The sequence below is a fragment of the Patagioenas fasciata genome, chromosome Z (assembly GCF_037038585.1).
Source record: "Patagioenas fasciata isolate bPatFas1 chromosome Z, bPatFas1.hap1, whole genome shotgun sequence".
NCBI classification, from domain to species: domain Eukaryota; kingdom Metazoa; phylum Chordata; class Aves; order Columbiformes; family Columbidae; genus Patagioenas; species Patagioenas fasciata.
In genome coordinates, this window is record NC_092560.1 from 37,936,458 (window position 1) to 37,952,142 (window position 15,685).

At 37.5% G+C, this 15,685-nt stretch overlaps 1 protein-coding gene across 4 annotated transcripts in view; it reads right to left on the minus strand.

The window, feature by feature from the left end:
• The window catches only part of MEGF10 (multiple EGF like domains 10), a 104,217-nt gene that overhangs the window by 65,378 nt on the left and 23,154 nt on the right, over positions 1–15,685 (minus strand). For all 4 annotated transcript variants that reach the window (XR_011736357.1, XM_065861040.2, XM_071801780.1 and 1 more), the window contains 3 exons: positions 12,029–12,160; positions 9,280–9,381; positions 7,841–7,941 (listed from right to left, as the gene is read on the minus strand). Coding sequence is in view for 3 of the 4 variants with exons in the window: in XM_065861040.2 (XP_065717112.1) it covers positions 7,841–7,941; positions 9,280–9,381; positions 12,029–12,144 (319 nt within the window). In the remaining variant the exon portion in view is untranslated. The remainder of the gene's footprint in view (positions 1–7,840; positions 7,942–9,279; positions 9,382–12,028; positions 12,161–15,685) is intronic.

The window sequence follows — 15,685 nt, forward strand, 5'->3', positions numbered from 1 at the left end:
GAACAGTCCACCCATGAAGTCCACATCTCTCCAATTCAGAGAGAAGGATGTTGTGGGGGAGCATGTCAAAGGCTTAACAGATGTCCAGACAGACAATACCATAGCTCTTCACTTATCCACTGATGTAGTTACTCTATCACAGAAGGATATTAGGTTGGTCAGGCAGGACTTCCCCTTGGTGAAGCCATGCTGGCTGTCTTCAATCACCTCCCTGTCCTCCATGTGCCTTAGCATAGCTTCTAGGAGGGTCTGTTCCATGATCTTCCCAGGCACAGGTGTGAGGCTGACACATCATAGGTCCTTCCTACAATCCCTGTGTAACAGCGCATGCTCTGGTGCTGTGCAAAGAATCATCAATTACTTCCAATAATAAAACAGAGTTGTCTTAGAACAAAAGTACAACAGGTGAAACTTTGGGTCAAATGCAGTGGCATCTCACAAAGTAGAGCAGTATTCTTTCCTTAGCCACAAGAGCTTAAATCAACAGTAGCTTCTCTTCAGCCGCTGAGTGGTGTTTTACTTTTCCAGTAGTAGAGCATAAACGAAATACAACTCTTCAAAACAGGTTACCACTACTAAGTCTCTATAGAAGTTATCTACAGGTAACAATGTCAGGGATTTGACAGCCAAAACTCTGCTGACTCTAATAACAAAGAAATATGGGATAAGAACCACTGAACGAAGATGTATAATATAAATATTGCTGCTTCCAAATAAATTCAATGAAGACCAATGAAAACTTCAGATATATATATACACACACATATATATATCACACAAATACAATTTGTTTTGTTCTCAGAGAAGGAGTACATGTAATTCTTTACTTTGAGGAAGCTAAACTAAAGCCAAGAATGTTCCCAAAATTTTCAAGATACACAGAAGAATTAAAGATATCCAATATTTCCTTTTTTTTTTCCCCTTAAGTTTCTTAATGCCCCAAAATATATCTGATCAAAGAATGATTTCTTTCTATGCTCTGGATATAGATAAAAACCTATTTTGTAACCAAAATAAATTATTCTCCAGAAATGTTATGGGTTAGTGATTCTTGGCAACTGAACCTTAATTAAACATCCTTAAGAGACACCATCTTAAAAAAAAAAATATTGCACTGAAGATGAGGATAAGAAAACCAAATTCACTACCTGACCTACAAAAAAGTGTGAGGTGAGGACAACATGAAAAGTACTAGAACAAGCTGGGATGACATTAATGACATCAGAGACAGAACATATTTTCTATTGATTTCCTATGGAATTGCTGGACGTGGTATAAGAAAATATTTATGTGTAAGAGCAGGTGAAATCCTTAACATGAAGTCTTTTTGATACTGAGCAGTGTAAAAAATTGCTGAAGGCAGTAAATTGCATACGTCATATCTTCTTTTGTAAGCAAAAAATCAATTATCATATGAAAAGCAACCTGAGCTTACTCTTGCCTATTTCCTTCTCCATCTTATTTCCCATTTTCTTCTGTATCTTATCGCTTCCTTCAAAATCTTCTCTAAAATCTTGCCTTGTTCAACTTACAGGTCTATTTCAGTGAATCATATCCTTTCATTTTCTCAAAAAACCAAAAGATAGACCTGCTCTTTCTGATTATAAAGTATCAGCCAGCTTGAAGTATCTACAAAATATATGCTGCTGCATGTGCAATTTCCTGTAGCAGCCCTGTCAGCACCACAGGAGGAGATGCCCTGTCCCCTGGACACAAGTCCACCAGCCTGCTTGAGCTCTGTTCCCACCTCAGTTGCAGGCACTGGTGTTTCAATAACCAGCTGAATGAACATGCCCTGCTGAGGAAGCTCAGCAAAGTGAATCAACGTGTAAAGACATATGTAACCCACCTGGGCCATCAATACCACTATTACAGCAAGGTGAAAGTGATGTGGGGCAGGGGCCTGGCTGACATGCTCACACGCCTCAGCACTGCAGCTTCAGGAGGGGAGCTCATAGCAGAAGGATTAAGCCAGTCATGCTAGAGGCATAAAAGGTATAACACATTTTAGGTCAAGCTGCCACTTTCTAACGCTGATGACATGTCTCACACTGATATCAACAAGGAGAGGGAGACAGTGCTCCCACTTAAGAGAAGATTGCAATTCAAACACCTACTTAGATGCTGATGGGCTCCAGCATATCCCCTACAGCTCAACACAGATTGTTCCTCCACTGCTATGCCTACTGAAAGTGTTATTACAGCTGTGCAGCATAACTCCTGTGCCTCACACAACTTCTACTTCCACTTCTGAACTAGGGTGCATATGAAGAGTGGAACATCGCAAGACTTGGAATTTCTGAATAACACTCTATGAAACTGCTCTCTGTGATTAAGAAAGTGTCACAAAGTTCTTTCATTATAAGTCACCATAGACGACATTTAGACAGCTGTGCATTGCATTATCTTGTGTCAAAAGAAGATACAGAAGAACGTCCAGTAATAAAATTCTTAAAAAGATATATTTTTATCTTCAGTAAAAGTTTATGTATGCATTTTAGGATCTGTTGCTTTTTCATTTTGAAAAGCCAGACATAAATCAATTAACATAAACAAAGCTTGAAATAATTTGCCTGTAATTATGCACGTAACTAAATGATCAGGAGAATCAACTACAGTTCTGCAATTAGACTTCCACCTTTTAAACAAATTAGTCAATTCATCAAATTAACAGATACCTGAAAGAATACCTGATTTCATGAGATTTCATACATGAAATCTGTTAAATAAAATTCCTATCAACTTTACAGATAATTCATATCAGAAGATTGGAATAGTATGTGAAATGAGACTACTTTTGGACTGTAAATAGATGTCCAAATTATTTATTTCAGATTACTTTCAACAAAAAAAAGTGTTACCACATGCCTAACTGTGCTTCATGTTTAGTATTTCTGCTAATACCACTCTATCCTGATTCAGATACTTAGTCTTTGAAAAGAGCAAATTGAGGAAATATATCCATTAAAACAAACAAAGAAGAAGGAAAAGAAGGGGGTGGGTGGGAAGAAAGAAAACCACACTTCTTTAGCTGGTAAAATTCCCAAAACTTTGTGAATTGAATTTTAAAGCATGAACCATTTCAGACAGGAAACAGAAAAAAAACCTCTTCTACATATTCCACAAGGTTTAACTTCAGTTTCCTCAAAATTAAATAAGGCTCCTCAGCACTTATCATGCAAAATAAAATTCACATATCTTTTAAACTACATTATAAATGTGTTTTTTTCAAATAAATTCTTCACTTCCATACTGTATGCTAGAACATATCCTTTGATTAATCCTTTTATCTTATGCTTGATGATGAGTTGCTATTGAAGTGAGCGATATTCAGTTATACATTAAGATAGATGGTTCATTTTCTATTTCATTTCTAAAGGAAATTCAACAGGCATAATTCGCCTTTCATGTTCTCAGAAATGTGCTACACTGTCAGATCTAAACATTAATTACAGTCACTGTAATTTTTAAGAGCAAAAACAATCACCTGGCCTACAGTTACCCTACTCTTCTGCAGAGATCCTGGCAATAGTGAAGACCTCAGTCAGAAATTTGCACATTATTCCTATTCTTTATAAAAAGCAGTTATATGAAGAGTGGGCAAACTAGAAGTACTAACAGGTATCTTCATGCTTACAAAACAGTTCAAGTACTGACCCCATATAATGTTGGAATTAAAATAAAAATGTAATTTTTTTTACCCACCTGAAGACAAACCGAAATAGCACAATTAATAAAACACAGAAGAATTTTTCTATTCATCATGACTGAGACCTGCTTGCCATAATAAATTCAATCTGCAAGATACTGTATCTATACTGGCCAGACATTACATTAAAAAGGTGCCTATTATAATATTTCTTAACATCATTTAAACTGCCCCAAGAGGCTCCCTGAAAAGCGTTGAAGGTCTGCAGATGGAGCCTGACTTCTGATGCCACTTTGTTGTTTACTAATAGTGATGTAAATGAAGCATCATTTCAACAAACTCAGAAACATCGGGAAGACAGCTATCTGAGTTGGTCAACAGACTTTTTTTAAACTTATGATGGCTGTAGTGAGGTGGTCTTTTCCATGAAACTCTTAACAGTTAACTACTTTCAGTGTGACTGTCTTCTTATCAATGGCATTACTCAAAATAAAGGATGCTAAAATTCTGTACCAGAGTTTGAACAGTTTACAGTACAACAGTTATTTTTAATTTGGAGAAGAAAAAACAAACCAAAAATTTCCATATGAGTGATAAAAAGACCTGTTTGCATATTTTCCATATATATATATGTACTGAATCCAAAGACAAAACACAAAAGTGATTTTTATCAAAAAGTGAAACTATAACACAAGTTTCACCTTCTGGAAGTTTTCAGGAGCAAGTACGGAAGATTTGCAATTCTACAGTAATCTTGTAGCTTAAGATTAATTCAAAAAAACCACTTACATTTGAGCCAGTGCTTTTCTCTGGCTGTTGGTCAGTCTTTTCCTTTGAGAACTTGTATAACTTTTATAGACTTTAGTGACATAAGGCTGGCACATTCCTGCAATTCTTTATGCACTGACAAATAATCCTCTTTCCAGTGGCACTGCCACTAGTAAGTACTACCTCTAGGGGAACGGTGACTGGTGAGTATTCCTGCTGTACATTCCTAATTGTTAGTTTAGTAAGGAAGTCACAAGATTTCAATTCATCATTGTATGCACTGACGTTTTGAGCCATACCAAAATCATCTACCAGTAGATTATTTTAATTGAGCTTTCTAAATCAATAAGTCAAACAAAGGAACAAACAAACAACAAAACATCAAGAGCACCACAAACATTTTAGCCTTTTAGAAGCACCCTACATCTAAAAAATAATCCAAATGAAAAATTAAACTACCCTAGTGGAAATGCAGTGCACATTATGGAGCAGCAACGGGAGATATCCACAACACTTCAAATTGCTTTGATTCTCTTCTATCTTTGTGTATAAGAAAGGGTGGAGGTGCTTGTGTGTTTCTCAATATGATTGCCGTTTTCTTGCAAAAAAAGATTTTGTGCTGGCTTTCTACCAGTGATATTTCTGCTGTGATGCCATAGGAGGAGAGTCCTCCCCCTATCACTATCTCTTACCATTTGATCTCAGCTGACAGCATCCCACTTGTTTTCCAAATTAAACTGGATGACTAGTATTATTACAGTGTATGCAGGTATCATCTACACAAGTATGCACAAGATGACTACAAAGAAAGCTGGTTGAAAAAACAGAAAGCATTAAATATTTGCCACCTTCTCTTAACTGCTGAGCTCCTCCTTTGCCCTGAATCCTCAGCTCCAATTGAAGCTCCTGAGGACTGAAGGTGTCTCAATGCTTTCCAGGGTCCACCATTACAGAATCAAATAAATGCAAAGTTACCTCCACTGAAGGATGTTTATTTTTACATAGTTTGAAGTCTGAGGCACTTCAAAATCACTTCAAAAGTCAGAGCAGATTATGTCCTGAATATCAGCATTTGGCATTTTTATGTGTAATAAAAGTAAAATAATAGTACATACAGTGTGATCTGAATTTACTTGTTTCTGAGTATTAATATGCATATATGGAATGAATTCACTACATACACTATAGCTATGTAAAAGCTGTAGTCACATAACAGATTCATCACCACACTTCTCACATGATCAGTCAAACTGTTATATACTTCAAAAAGTATACTACCTAATAAAAATATTAAATATTATTCATCTAAGCTGTATAATAACCAAATGTAGCTAGAAATTTTTTTTTATAGGTCTAATACATACATGTGAAAAACAAAAAGGTTAAAAAAATGCCAGTTTGATCTCAGATCCATTAAAAAAAAAATGTTTTTTAAACATATCATTTTGAATTTGCTTTTTCATGTGCAGACAACAAATCAAATATCCTACTCCTGCATTTTCAAATTCCAGGAAGTGCTGTAAAGCAAAAATATAAATGAGAATAGTACGATGTGTTATGACATTCACAGGGTATAATTTTCCAGGGATACAAATAAATCCTGTCAGTCACTTCCAGTATGCACCTCACAACAAGCAGAAAGGCACCACTTAAGAAAGTATTTTGCATTTGTCTTGAATAAGTAAATCTGACGTACATCCTGATATTGATTTTCAGAGTCTCATTTATTGGTGAAGACCAAAGACTGATCCACTGCACTGCTGCCTCCTAAACTGGGTTGCAAAATCCAGTGGCAATGACAAATCTCTTGTTATTTGTTATTTCAGAGAATGTTTCCCGGACAAGCTTCTCCATACCTTGAGTGCTATGCTTCACCACTGTTATTATAGCCATAAGACAAAAAATAAAGCAATGAAAGTACCTTCATTTTTCTCATTCTCAGCTGAGAAAAACAAACACCAGGTAGAGCAGCATGCCTGAGTTAGGCTGAAAATGTGCCATTGCAGAGCCAGCCTTTCGCAGGTGCCTCGGTCCAGGTCCCACTCTGGGGTGGTGAGAACGTGCTGGTGGGCTCCCCGCACAGGCCAGCCCAGTCGGGGTTTGACTGGGGGACGTGACACAGGGCTTCACACAAGAGGAGCCAAAGCAGTGACTGAAACAGCTCACACGCTGTGGCCTTCCCAATAAGCTGGGCTTTTCACTTTTTTCTCTTGGCAAGGTTTGCCAATTGGTTGCCTGTTCAGAAACTGGGCAGCAAGCCCACAGCCCACATGCCATCCAGATGCTCCAGCCTCTCGCCAGTCTGCTCTTACAGGGTCCTGCATTTCCAGAAAAAAATTAACTCTACTGCCTCAGTCCCTCTGACGTTGCTCATTAAGGTTTTTCAGGACATAGCTGTTTTCCACTATAATACATGCCCCTTCTGTCTTCTAAATTAATAAAAGTTTATGCACAGGTCAACATCACAGATGACGTGACAGACATAAGATTGCCCCGATGAGCCCAGTTTTTCAAGGAGATGAAAAGATGAAGAGATTTAGTTCACTGCCTTCTGGAAAACTTACCGTTGCAGTCTGTGCTGTGCATATACATTCCCAGGGACAAATAACTTGAAATGTAATTGAATTAATTTTTTTTTATGCCTACACATTTGCCCGTCTCCAAGGATATGCTGTCCTTCACAATTGCTTACCTATAAAAAGTTCTCTATTGTCAGTCCTGCCAACACAAACCATCTAGCTACCCAACCTGCTATATGACTTTGAACAAACCTATGTTAAACTACCAAACACACACTTTCCAGATCTCTGGATTAACACCAGATCTATTTTCATTCTGCCGTTTACTACACTCTTGAATGAATACCATGTTAAGAATCACACCTTCCTAGGTCTGCATAAGGCCATACAAGACAGAATGAATGCTGGGCCAAGGCCACCATCAGGCCCTGGACACAACTCTTCCCTCTTTAGACTTAGGAAGCCGTGGACACAGGGGTATGTGCCACACAAAAAGGTGTTGCTGCTCCCTTCAATTAGTTGTTACAGATTTCTGCATCTGCAAGAGAAACTAAGCACAGGGATCAACCAGAGCCCACACTATGGAGAAAAACCTTATATTTCCCTTCTGAACCTCATATTTATTTACTGTGTTGGAAAATGCACTGACACTTGTGCTGTGCATTTTTCATTTGATCATTAGTTAGAATCACATTGAGGCTGGTTACTTAGACATCTGAGATCCAATTACCCTGTAATTTGCATATGCACAACGCCAGTTGGCTTCAATGAGAGCTGCATGTGCACCACTGATAAATAACTGAGCCCCCATAGCACAGCTTCCACAAGTCACCCATCAAAGGGGAGTCAAACTGGTATTGTGATAAATGTATGGAATTTCAAAGCAAAAAGAAGCTAAACTTACGGACACACATTTCCCTGCTTTCATAAAATCCAGGGCAGCACTGGGATTTACGCCTGTACATTGTCTTTTCACCATGTCTGTAGGCAGTACGGTAACTGATCCTAAGAGAAAGAATGAATGGTTGTTACACATAATTCATGTTTCAGAAACAAAACAATATACATTCTTACAAATTTTAAAAAACATTCCGGTATCATTGAGACAAAAAAGCTCAAGGAGACCTTGATTTATCTGTTGATGAGTCCAAGAGTCCTAGTGATTCCCCACTGGAAAAAAAGTTAAGGATTTTGGCTACTTAACTAACATGCAAACTAGAGCATCACTGCCTTTTCCATTACCATCCCCTATGGAGACTAAAGGCTGGCAATACAAATCAGTTTGCTGGGTAATTACAGCTATCAGTTTCCAAGGGAAGGACTTCTGGGGATCATGCTCCCAAGGCTGAGTCAGTTTTCTCAGGACAGACATATTGTGGGATGAGAATTTCTGGATAAGGCAAGAGATGTGAGGGCTCATGGGATTGCTCAGACCTCCCGGGCAGCCGGCAGTGCTGCACACCTCTTGCCACCAGGGCGGATGCGTCTTGCCGAGCACAGCCCTGCAGGGTGGTAGTGAGCAGCACACAGAGAAATCAGCACATAAACACGTCAAGAACTGCCGTTAATAGTTTCCTTCTGACACAAGCAAGTAGTGTTTATCAGAAGTAGGCTCACCCACTGCTTCCTCCCCTCTGCTCCTCACCATGTCCATAAATGTCTTCCCCGAGCTCTCCTGGCTGCTGACCACATTGTCCACCAAGCAGTAAATACATCCCCAAAACACCTGAGACAGTCTGAACTCCAGCAAAAAACAGCTTGTATATTAATCGTGTCACAGGTAAACAAAGTGCAATATCTCTTTGAACTCAGTATCTGCTTTTAACACACTCTCCATACTGACCTGTCTCCTCCAGCTGCTGTGCCCCAGGGAGCCTTTCCAGCTTCTGATGGTTCATACTCATAGGCATATTCCTCTAAGGAAAACGCTTTTTACAGCTATCACTAGTTTTCAATCATTCAACCTCTCCTTACTTTCTGCAAGCACAAGTAGTTTCCTTTAACAAATTCTTTTCCTTTTCAAGTGGCATACACTTTCCCTGGAACATAAGGTTGCAAGCAGCAAGGGGACTCTCACGACATTTCTGAACCAGTACACCTCACAGGGTCTGGGGAATTCAATTTTGTGCATTGCATGCTTTTTCCCAACCTGTTTGTTTCATGTTAGCACTTATGGGAAGATACAACTCAACCTGCTAATAAAACATGTGACATCGGTTGGACAAGCATTTTCCAGTTGACGCAGACTGTAACAGTTAGACTACAGTTAGTCAGTATATACATAAAATCTTTACAAATACCAACAACATAAGCAGTTTGACAATATTAGCAGTTATACATCACCTGTGTCGTGTGCACTTGAACCAGTTTAGGATGTCGGTACAACTGGTGTAGTAGATTTGATCAAAAGGATGCGGATATGACTCTTGCACTGTAACTGAATAACTGGGGAGAGACAGAGAAAGCAGACAGATTATCAAGCAAGTCCTTTATAGTACAGTCTGAATTAATTAATTCTTTTACAGAGTCCTGGTACAGAAATTAATAAATATAACAAAATACTCATGTGGGACAAAAACACACAGAAGGTTCAAATTTAGGTAAAACATTAACCAACTAACTTTGTAGAACAGAAGACATAAATTGAAATATTGATCTTCCACCAACAAAAGAAAAATAGCTTTGTGGAAAACCATCATGTCTCTCCTGTGTAAAACATTTGATGAAACAGTACTACTAGACATTTCAAGGAAAGTAATGTAAGCCTAAATTTAAAACAAACAAACCCAAAACAACTAAATAAATAAATAAATATTAAAAAAAAAAACAACCAACCAAACAAAAAAACACCTGTGTCTCAAATGAGCAGTAAATTGAAGTAATATGTTGTTCATGTTCTCTTGTGGCAATAAACTTTTACTAACATCATCAGACAGCTGGAAAACTAGTTAAGAGCCAGAAAATGAGGTGGCTTCTGCTATCATACAAAACAGAAAGATCTCGCTGGATTTTCAGAGAAATATCTTTTTAAAACTGAAGCTGTATCCACAGCAAAATGTCTTGTTTGGTAGCTGAAAGGTCTGCCAGTGTATTTAGATATTGAGTGTTAGCATAGAAATACACCTAACTAATGATTACTGAAAAACGATACAGCTATTATGCCATCAGCCTATTCAGCAATCATAAACTATAAAATATTAAAGTCAATACCTTATTCTGTTTACTGGCTAATTCTTAAGAGAGAAACATTTAATTTGTTTTTAGAAATACTGTGCTTAAGTCCTGCTACTGCTTTCTGCCAAATTATAAGCAGAAATAAATCTCCACTCTGAAGAATAAATCCTAGAAATAAATCTATAATCTTAAGTCCAGAGCCTCCAAAGCTGTCAGCGGGGCAAGAGGAACAGAGCCCTGTTGCAAAAGGGAAAAATATTGAATCACCCTAGAAAACACTCCAGCAGGCTGTTTGCACTGGCAGTCAGTCAGTTCTTGATTGCGCAAGAGGGCTGGAAAATACAGGAATGCATGGCAAGTTCCTGCAGTAGGACTAATTCCCAGGACCAGCCAAAACACTTACTCAGTGTGTAGCCCGTTCGGCTTTCACTCACTTTCACACACACCCTGTTTGACCTCTTAGTGCCTGCTGCACAGTAACAGCCACAATCTCCTCTTCCTGCTGTCATCACCTATACTGAAGGAAAACACATCCAGACCCGCTTACTCAAACCGCCTAGAACTAACTCCGTTTATCTCCGACTTACTCTTTCATACTTAGATACCTTTGTTGCCTGCTTTGAGGAATAGCATGAATGTTTCATTAAGTTTACTTAGTGTTCTTCCCCATTTCTAAGACTCAGAAGAAGAAGGAAAAAAGCTCATGCAACAAAATAGGCATGCTTTCTAGATATATTTTTCTTGCCACAGAATTTGATTAGTTTGTTTTAAAATACATTATGCGATGTAAATAGTTATATTCGGAGTTTTTTTCCCATTTTGCTTTCCTAGATCAAGGCTCCCTTCAAAAAAACTTTTATCTATAAAAAGAGTAAACAAAACATACAAAATGTAGAGCAATATCCAGTAACATTGCAGATATGTGCCTGAATACTATAAACAGGTGTTTAGTAGAGTAATGCTTAATATACACAATGTTGTACAAGTCAAATCATGCACAATGGTAGGCACAGAGACTCCAAATGCTTCACATGAAGCTCGGATAAATTTCTAGGGAAATCCCTTAAGTATATTGTTGCTTGCTTTTTTTTTTTTTTCATAGAGAGACTATTAGAAAGTGAATACAAGCTTCGATTTTCTTTATAAAAATTCAGCCATAACACAGGGAAATATATATGCAGTGGCATAGTAGCACATCCAGTGATTAATCATAAAACACAGTTTACCTTAAGTGCAGGAAATACTGATGTCCTCAAAAAAAACAGACTGTCTCAAGGACATGGGGGTAATACATATGAGACCATAAGGCTTGGTTTCACTACTATAATAAACTTTACACAAGAAAAGCAGCAAATGCTTGTGGCTCAACCTCTCCTACCCATTGTGGTGTTTTCCTTGCAGTTAACATGAAACTGAGTGAATGAACAGACAAATCAAATCGATGAATTTCTTTATGTATGCTACAAATTTCTGAACCTCATAAAAAAAATTAAACAACAAGTCTTAATTCAGATTCTGTGAATGTTGAACAGGAAAGAATCAGCATAATCAAATTTGGCCAAACTCCAATACGGTTGATTATATTTCGCGTAAGTAAAAGCTTCTTCTCATTTAAATTGAAAAAAAAGCTTTTTTTTTTATTCACTTCTGGCACCCAGATGGCTGTGTAGTATTGCTGGTGTCACTGTAATGTTTTTTGCATCCTAATCCCTACTGCAAAGATGACTGCATTTCAGCCCAGTGTGAAATAATCTTTTACTTATCCATGAACTTACCTTGCCCATGCAGTAATGAGATTTTTTTCCCAGTTCATTACTCAACTAAAAGTTTTAAATAATTTAAGAAATACCATGTAAAACAAAACTAAATTATTACAATCATAATTAATGTCATGTACTTTTCCAGACAAAAATATTACCTTTCCCAGTGGCTACACACATTGGGATCTTCCAGATTCAAAGATAAAGTTGTTCCCATCCAGTGGTACAGGAGTATGACAGGGAGGCCAAAAAAGGAGTTCAAATGAAGAACCATCTTTCCTAAAAGGTTGCTGTAAGAAAAAGTATTTATAACAGCTAAACCATATTATAAAAATTATAAAGGAGTTACAACTATTGAACCAAAACTAATCAATATTAATGACATAAAGCAACAGATACTTCAAGAAACACACACTGGTTGCCTAGCAGAAGCAGTATCATGCCTAATTTGAAAAAAGAACCCAAATGGAACAGTTTCACACAAGTGGTAGGGCAGTCAGGTGGTGAACAAACTACATTTTAGAGGTCCCACTGCCCCATCAAATTGCAGGCAGACAGGCTTAGTCTGTTCAGTGATGCTTTGTCCACACCAAGTGACAGAGCTGCAATTTAAAGGCTGGCTTTTGCTGAAGACCACAGGACCAGAAAGGTTCAGCCGATGACACAATGCCAGAAACCCTGCACATCACTCAGGCACAGGGGGATATTGTGCTACCCCATTCATTGCCAGCAGCACCCCCAATTCCTGCAGCCTATGGTGACCTCTTAAAAACCCCAGATGCCACCTCATATCAAGCAGCATCTTTCATAAAAAGGCTCTTCCCCAAAACTACATGCTGCTTTCACTACGTGAAAGCTATGTGTAAGCACCCGAGGCACAGGCCAGCAAGGGGGGTGATGCCCAAGGTCTGCTTGCAAAATGCTGCGCCCCAACACTTGGTCACTGCCTTGACCTGCGTGCTTCCATAAACTGCCTTCTTACAGTGCCCAGGCAACAGCATCACGTGGAAAGATGCAAGTCAGAGGAACAAAAAGCGTTATAAAGACATTCTGCAGGACTTAGGGGGTGGTGTAGCTTATTTTTTTAGTGCAAATATTTTAATGGAATCATAAATATGCATGAATACTCCTTATCAGTTCTTCAAGATGTTAGACAACACTATTGGAAGATCCAATGTGAGCTCAGGACTTGCAAAAAATGGCTTTTACTAGCTAACCTATAGCACTTATGCAAACAAATTAGTTAATCAGGGGAAGGGTTTAAATGACTTTGCTTTGCATTGTTGACAGTGTCACATGTTATCCTGCACTGTTACCTATCTTTAGAGTTGAATTCCTAACATAGTTTGCAAAAATACCCCCTCCTCTGCCAATCATAGAGTTCCCAAACAGAGTACAAATTCTGTTCATAAAAAAGTTATTATAATAACATAAAAATCTAAAAGATTGTCCTAAAACTTTGACTAGGTCTTTGTTTTCAGGCACATTAATTTGCATACTGAGATACTTTTAATCCAACCTGCTCTTAATCCACAAATGCCAGAATGAATGTTGGTAATAGGTAATTTGTGAAGACTTAAACTACTTATTTCCCTTTCAGAGAACATTTGACACTATATCCTCATTTACACACATATTTTAAGACTATGTTGCTACAGAGATCATCAAATAAAAATGAAATAATTTAGTCTAATGGATAGTATAAGAAAATAATTTCTAATAAATATGTTTGTTTTGAAATAATGCAAATAATTTTAACAAAGGAAATTAATCAGAAATAGAATTTTCTTACTTCAAATATTATGGAACAAAATAAAGCAAACCACACCGATAATTTTATTTTAAGAGAACAAAAGTCCACTGGGCCATGAGAAAAAAATAGACATGAAATAGTCTTACTTTACAATACCTTCTTCAGAAGTCAACATTAAAAAGCTCACAAAAAGAAACTATTATATTTGAAATATCTGAGGATACAGAGATGATCTCATTTTGTTAAATCCCTCTTGAAAAATCAGCGCTGCTAAAAGACATTTCATGGTCTGTAACTGCTACCCTGTATGCACACTGCACAGTAGAGTAGTCAGTGTACAGTTGTTTAAAGAGCAGTAAAAGCATCTGTATTTTCAGGCAATAATTTCAACAAAGTGGCTATTTCTCCCACTGAAAATAGTCACTTTGATTATTTACACTGTAAACTTTATTTCCTTTTTTCCCTTTTATTCTCAACTTCAGTAACTTTCCTTTTGGATACATTTAACAAATTTTAAAATTAAAAAAAAATCATTTGCATGAACCCCCTAGTGTAAAACTTGATTGCATTCCAGATCTTTTGCTTAATTATTAAGGAAAATCAAAACAGAAAATCAGTACAACTGATTAGCATTGCTAAGGTGTTTATATTAGCAATATAAAATGTAGATGACTAATTTAACCCTTGCTGTCTACAGTTTGCACTGAGATACCCTGAACAGAGATTAGTTTTTCTTATTATATATTGCTTAAATTATCTCACCCAATAATACATCAGTATCTTCACTATCTACATATACATAGCACCCCGATTTAAGCACTGAAAATGCTCATTTTGGAGAAGACCTTCTCTATGCAAATTAGTGAATCAGAGAGTAAATAACTCAGGCTAAGACAGAAAGCTCTTCTGACATACTACAGCAGATTAATTTATGTTTCTGAGTCATAAAAAGGAATTTGCTAGCAGGCATCAAGCTTTTTACTGTGTGTAGCACTACTGACCTCCATGAAAAAGAACTTCAAAGAGGCAAATGGTTGTTCCCAGAATACTCTCCACTATCAGCAACATGTTTGCATATATGGGGGGTATAAGGGGTGGGGCAGGGGGCAGAAGATATTTTTCAGACTTCATATGGGAGTTAGCAAAATACATTTTTCAATCATTTTTAGTGTTAACCAATATGTACGATGCTCTCAGTGCAGGCGAAGTCTCTGACTTCACCACTCAACTGACCACACAGAAAATTTAATCTAGCTCACGGTGTTCGACTGCCAGGTCTTTCTCCCACTGACGTACACAGTAGAACACATACATCTCAACAGAACACTAAAATCTTTTTGCCTCTTAGCATTTTTTGTACTATTTGAGGCAAAAACTTTGGTTTACAAAGCCGCATATTGACCCTCATTTGGGCAGGATCTTTAAGGCAGGCCCTCTGCAATATGAGGTCTGTTCACTTCAGAGACTTGTCTGCTTCCCTGGACTTTAATACAAGCCCATGGTTTCAAAATATTAACAGCAAAGCAGTGCAGCTGCATGAAGCAACTATAGAATACTCCCCTAAGTTTCTGTAATCTAATTAAGGAAATTTAGCTCATTATACATTTATTATATCAAAGGAATATATTAATAGTCATAAAAAATAGTAATATTAAAAAATTAATCAGATCATCCCAAGGCATAATTACTAACAGGTTATTTTTAAACAGTGTAGCAGGTGTACAGGTATCCCAAAAATATATTCCCATAAATTCCAGGTACTCCCTCAAACACATTTTACTGTGAGCAACTGCATGAACTACATGAACTACATTAATCTCAGTAGTAAGTAGATGAAAAAGCCTGTATGCACACCATATGGACACAGATAGTTAACTATCACTACCCATCATCTGAGATTTGTAGACACTTTCTCTGCCACCACTGTGTCGACGGCTTTTGCTTTGGTTTGGAGTTTTTTCCTATAGAGTTCAGGATCAAAACCAGGGAAAGAACAGAAAGCTAAAAAAGAAAAACAAATGTTTCTTCTCTAGGTAGTGAAAACTCAAGACACCATTAAAAG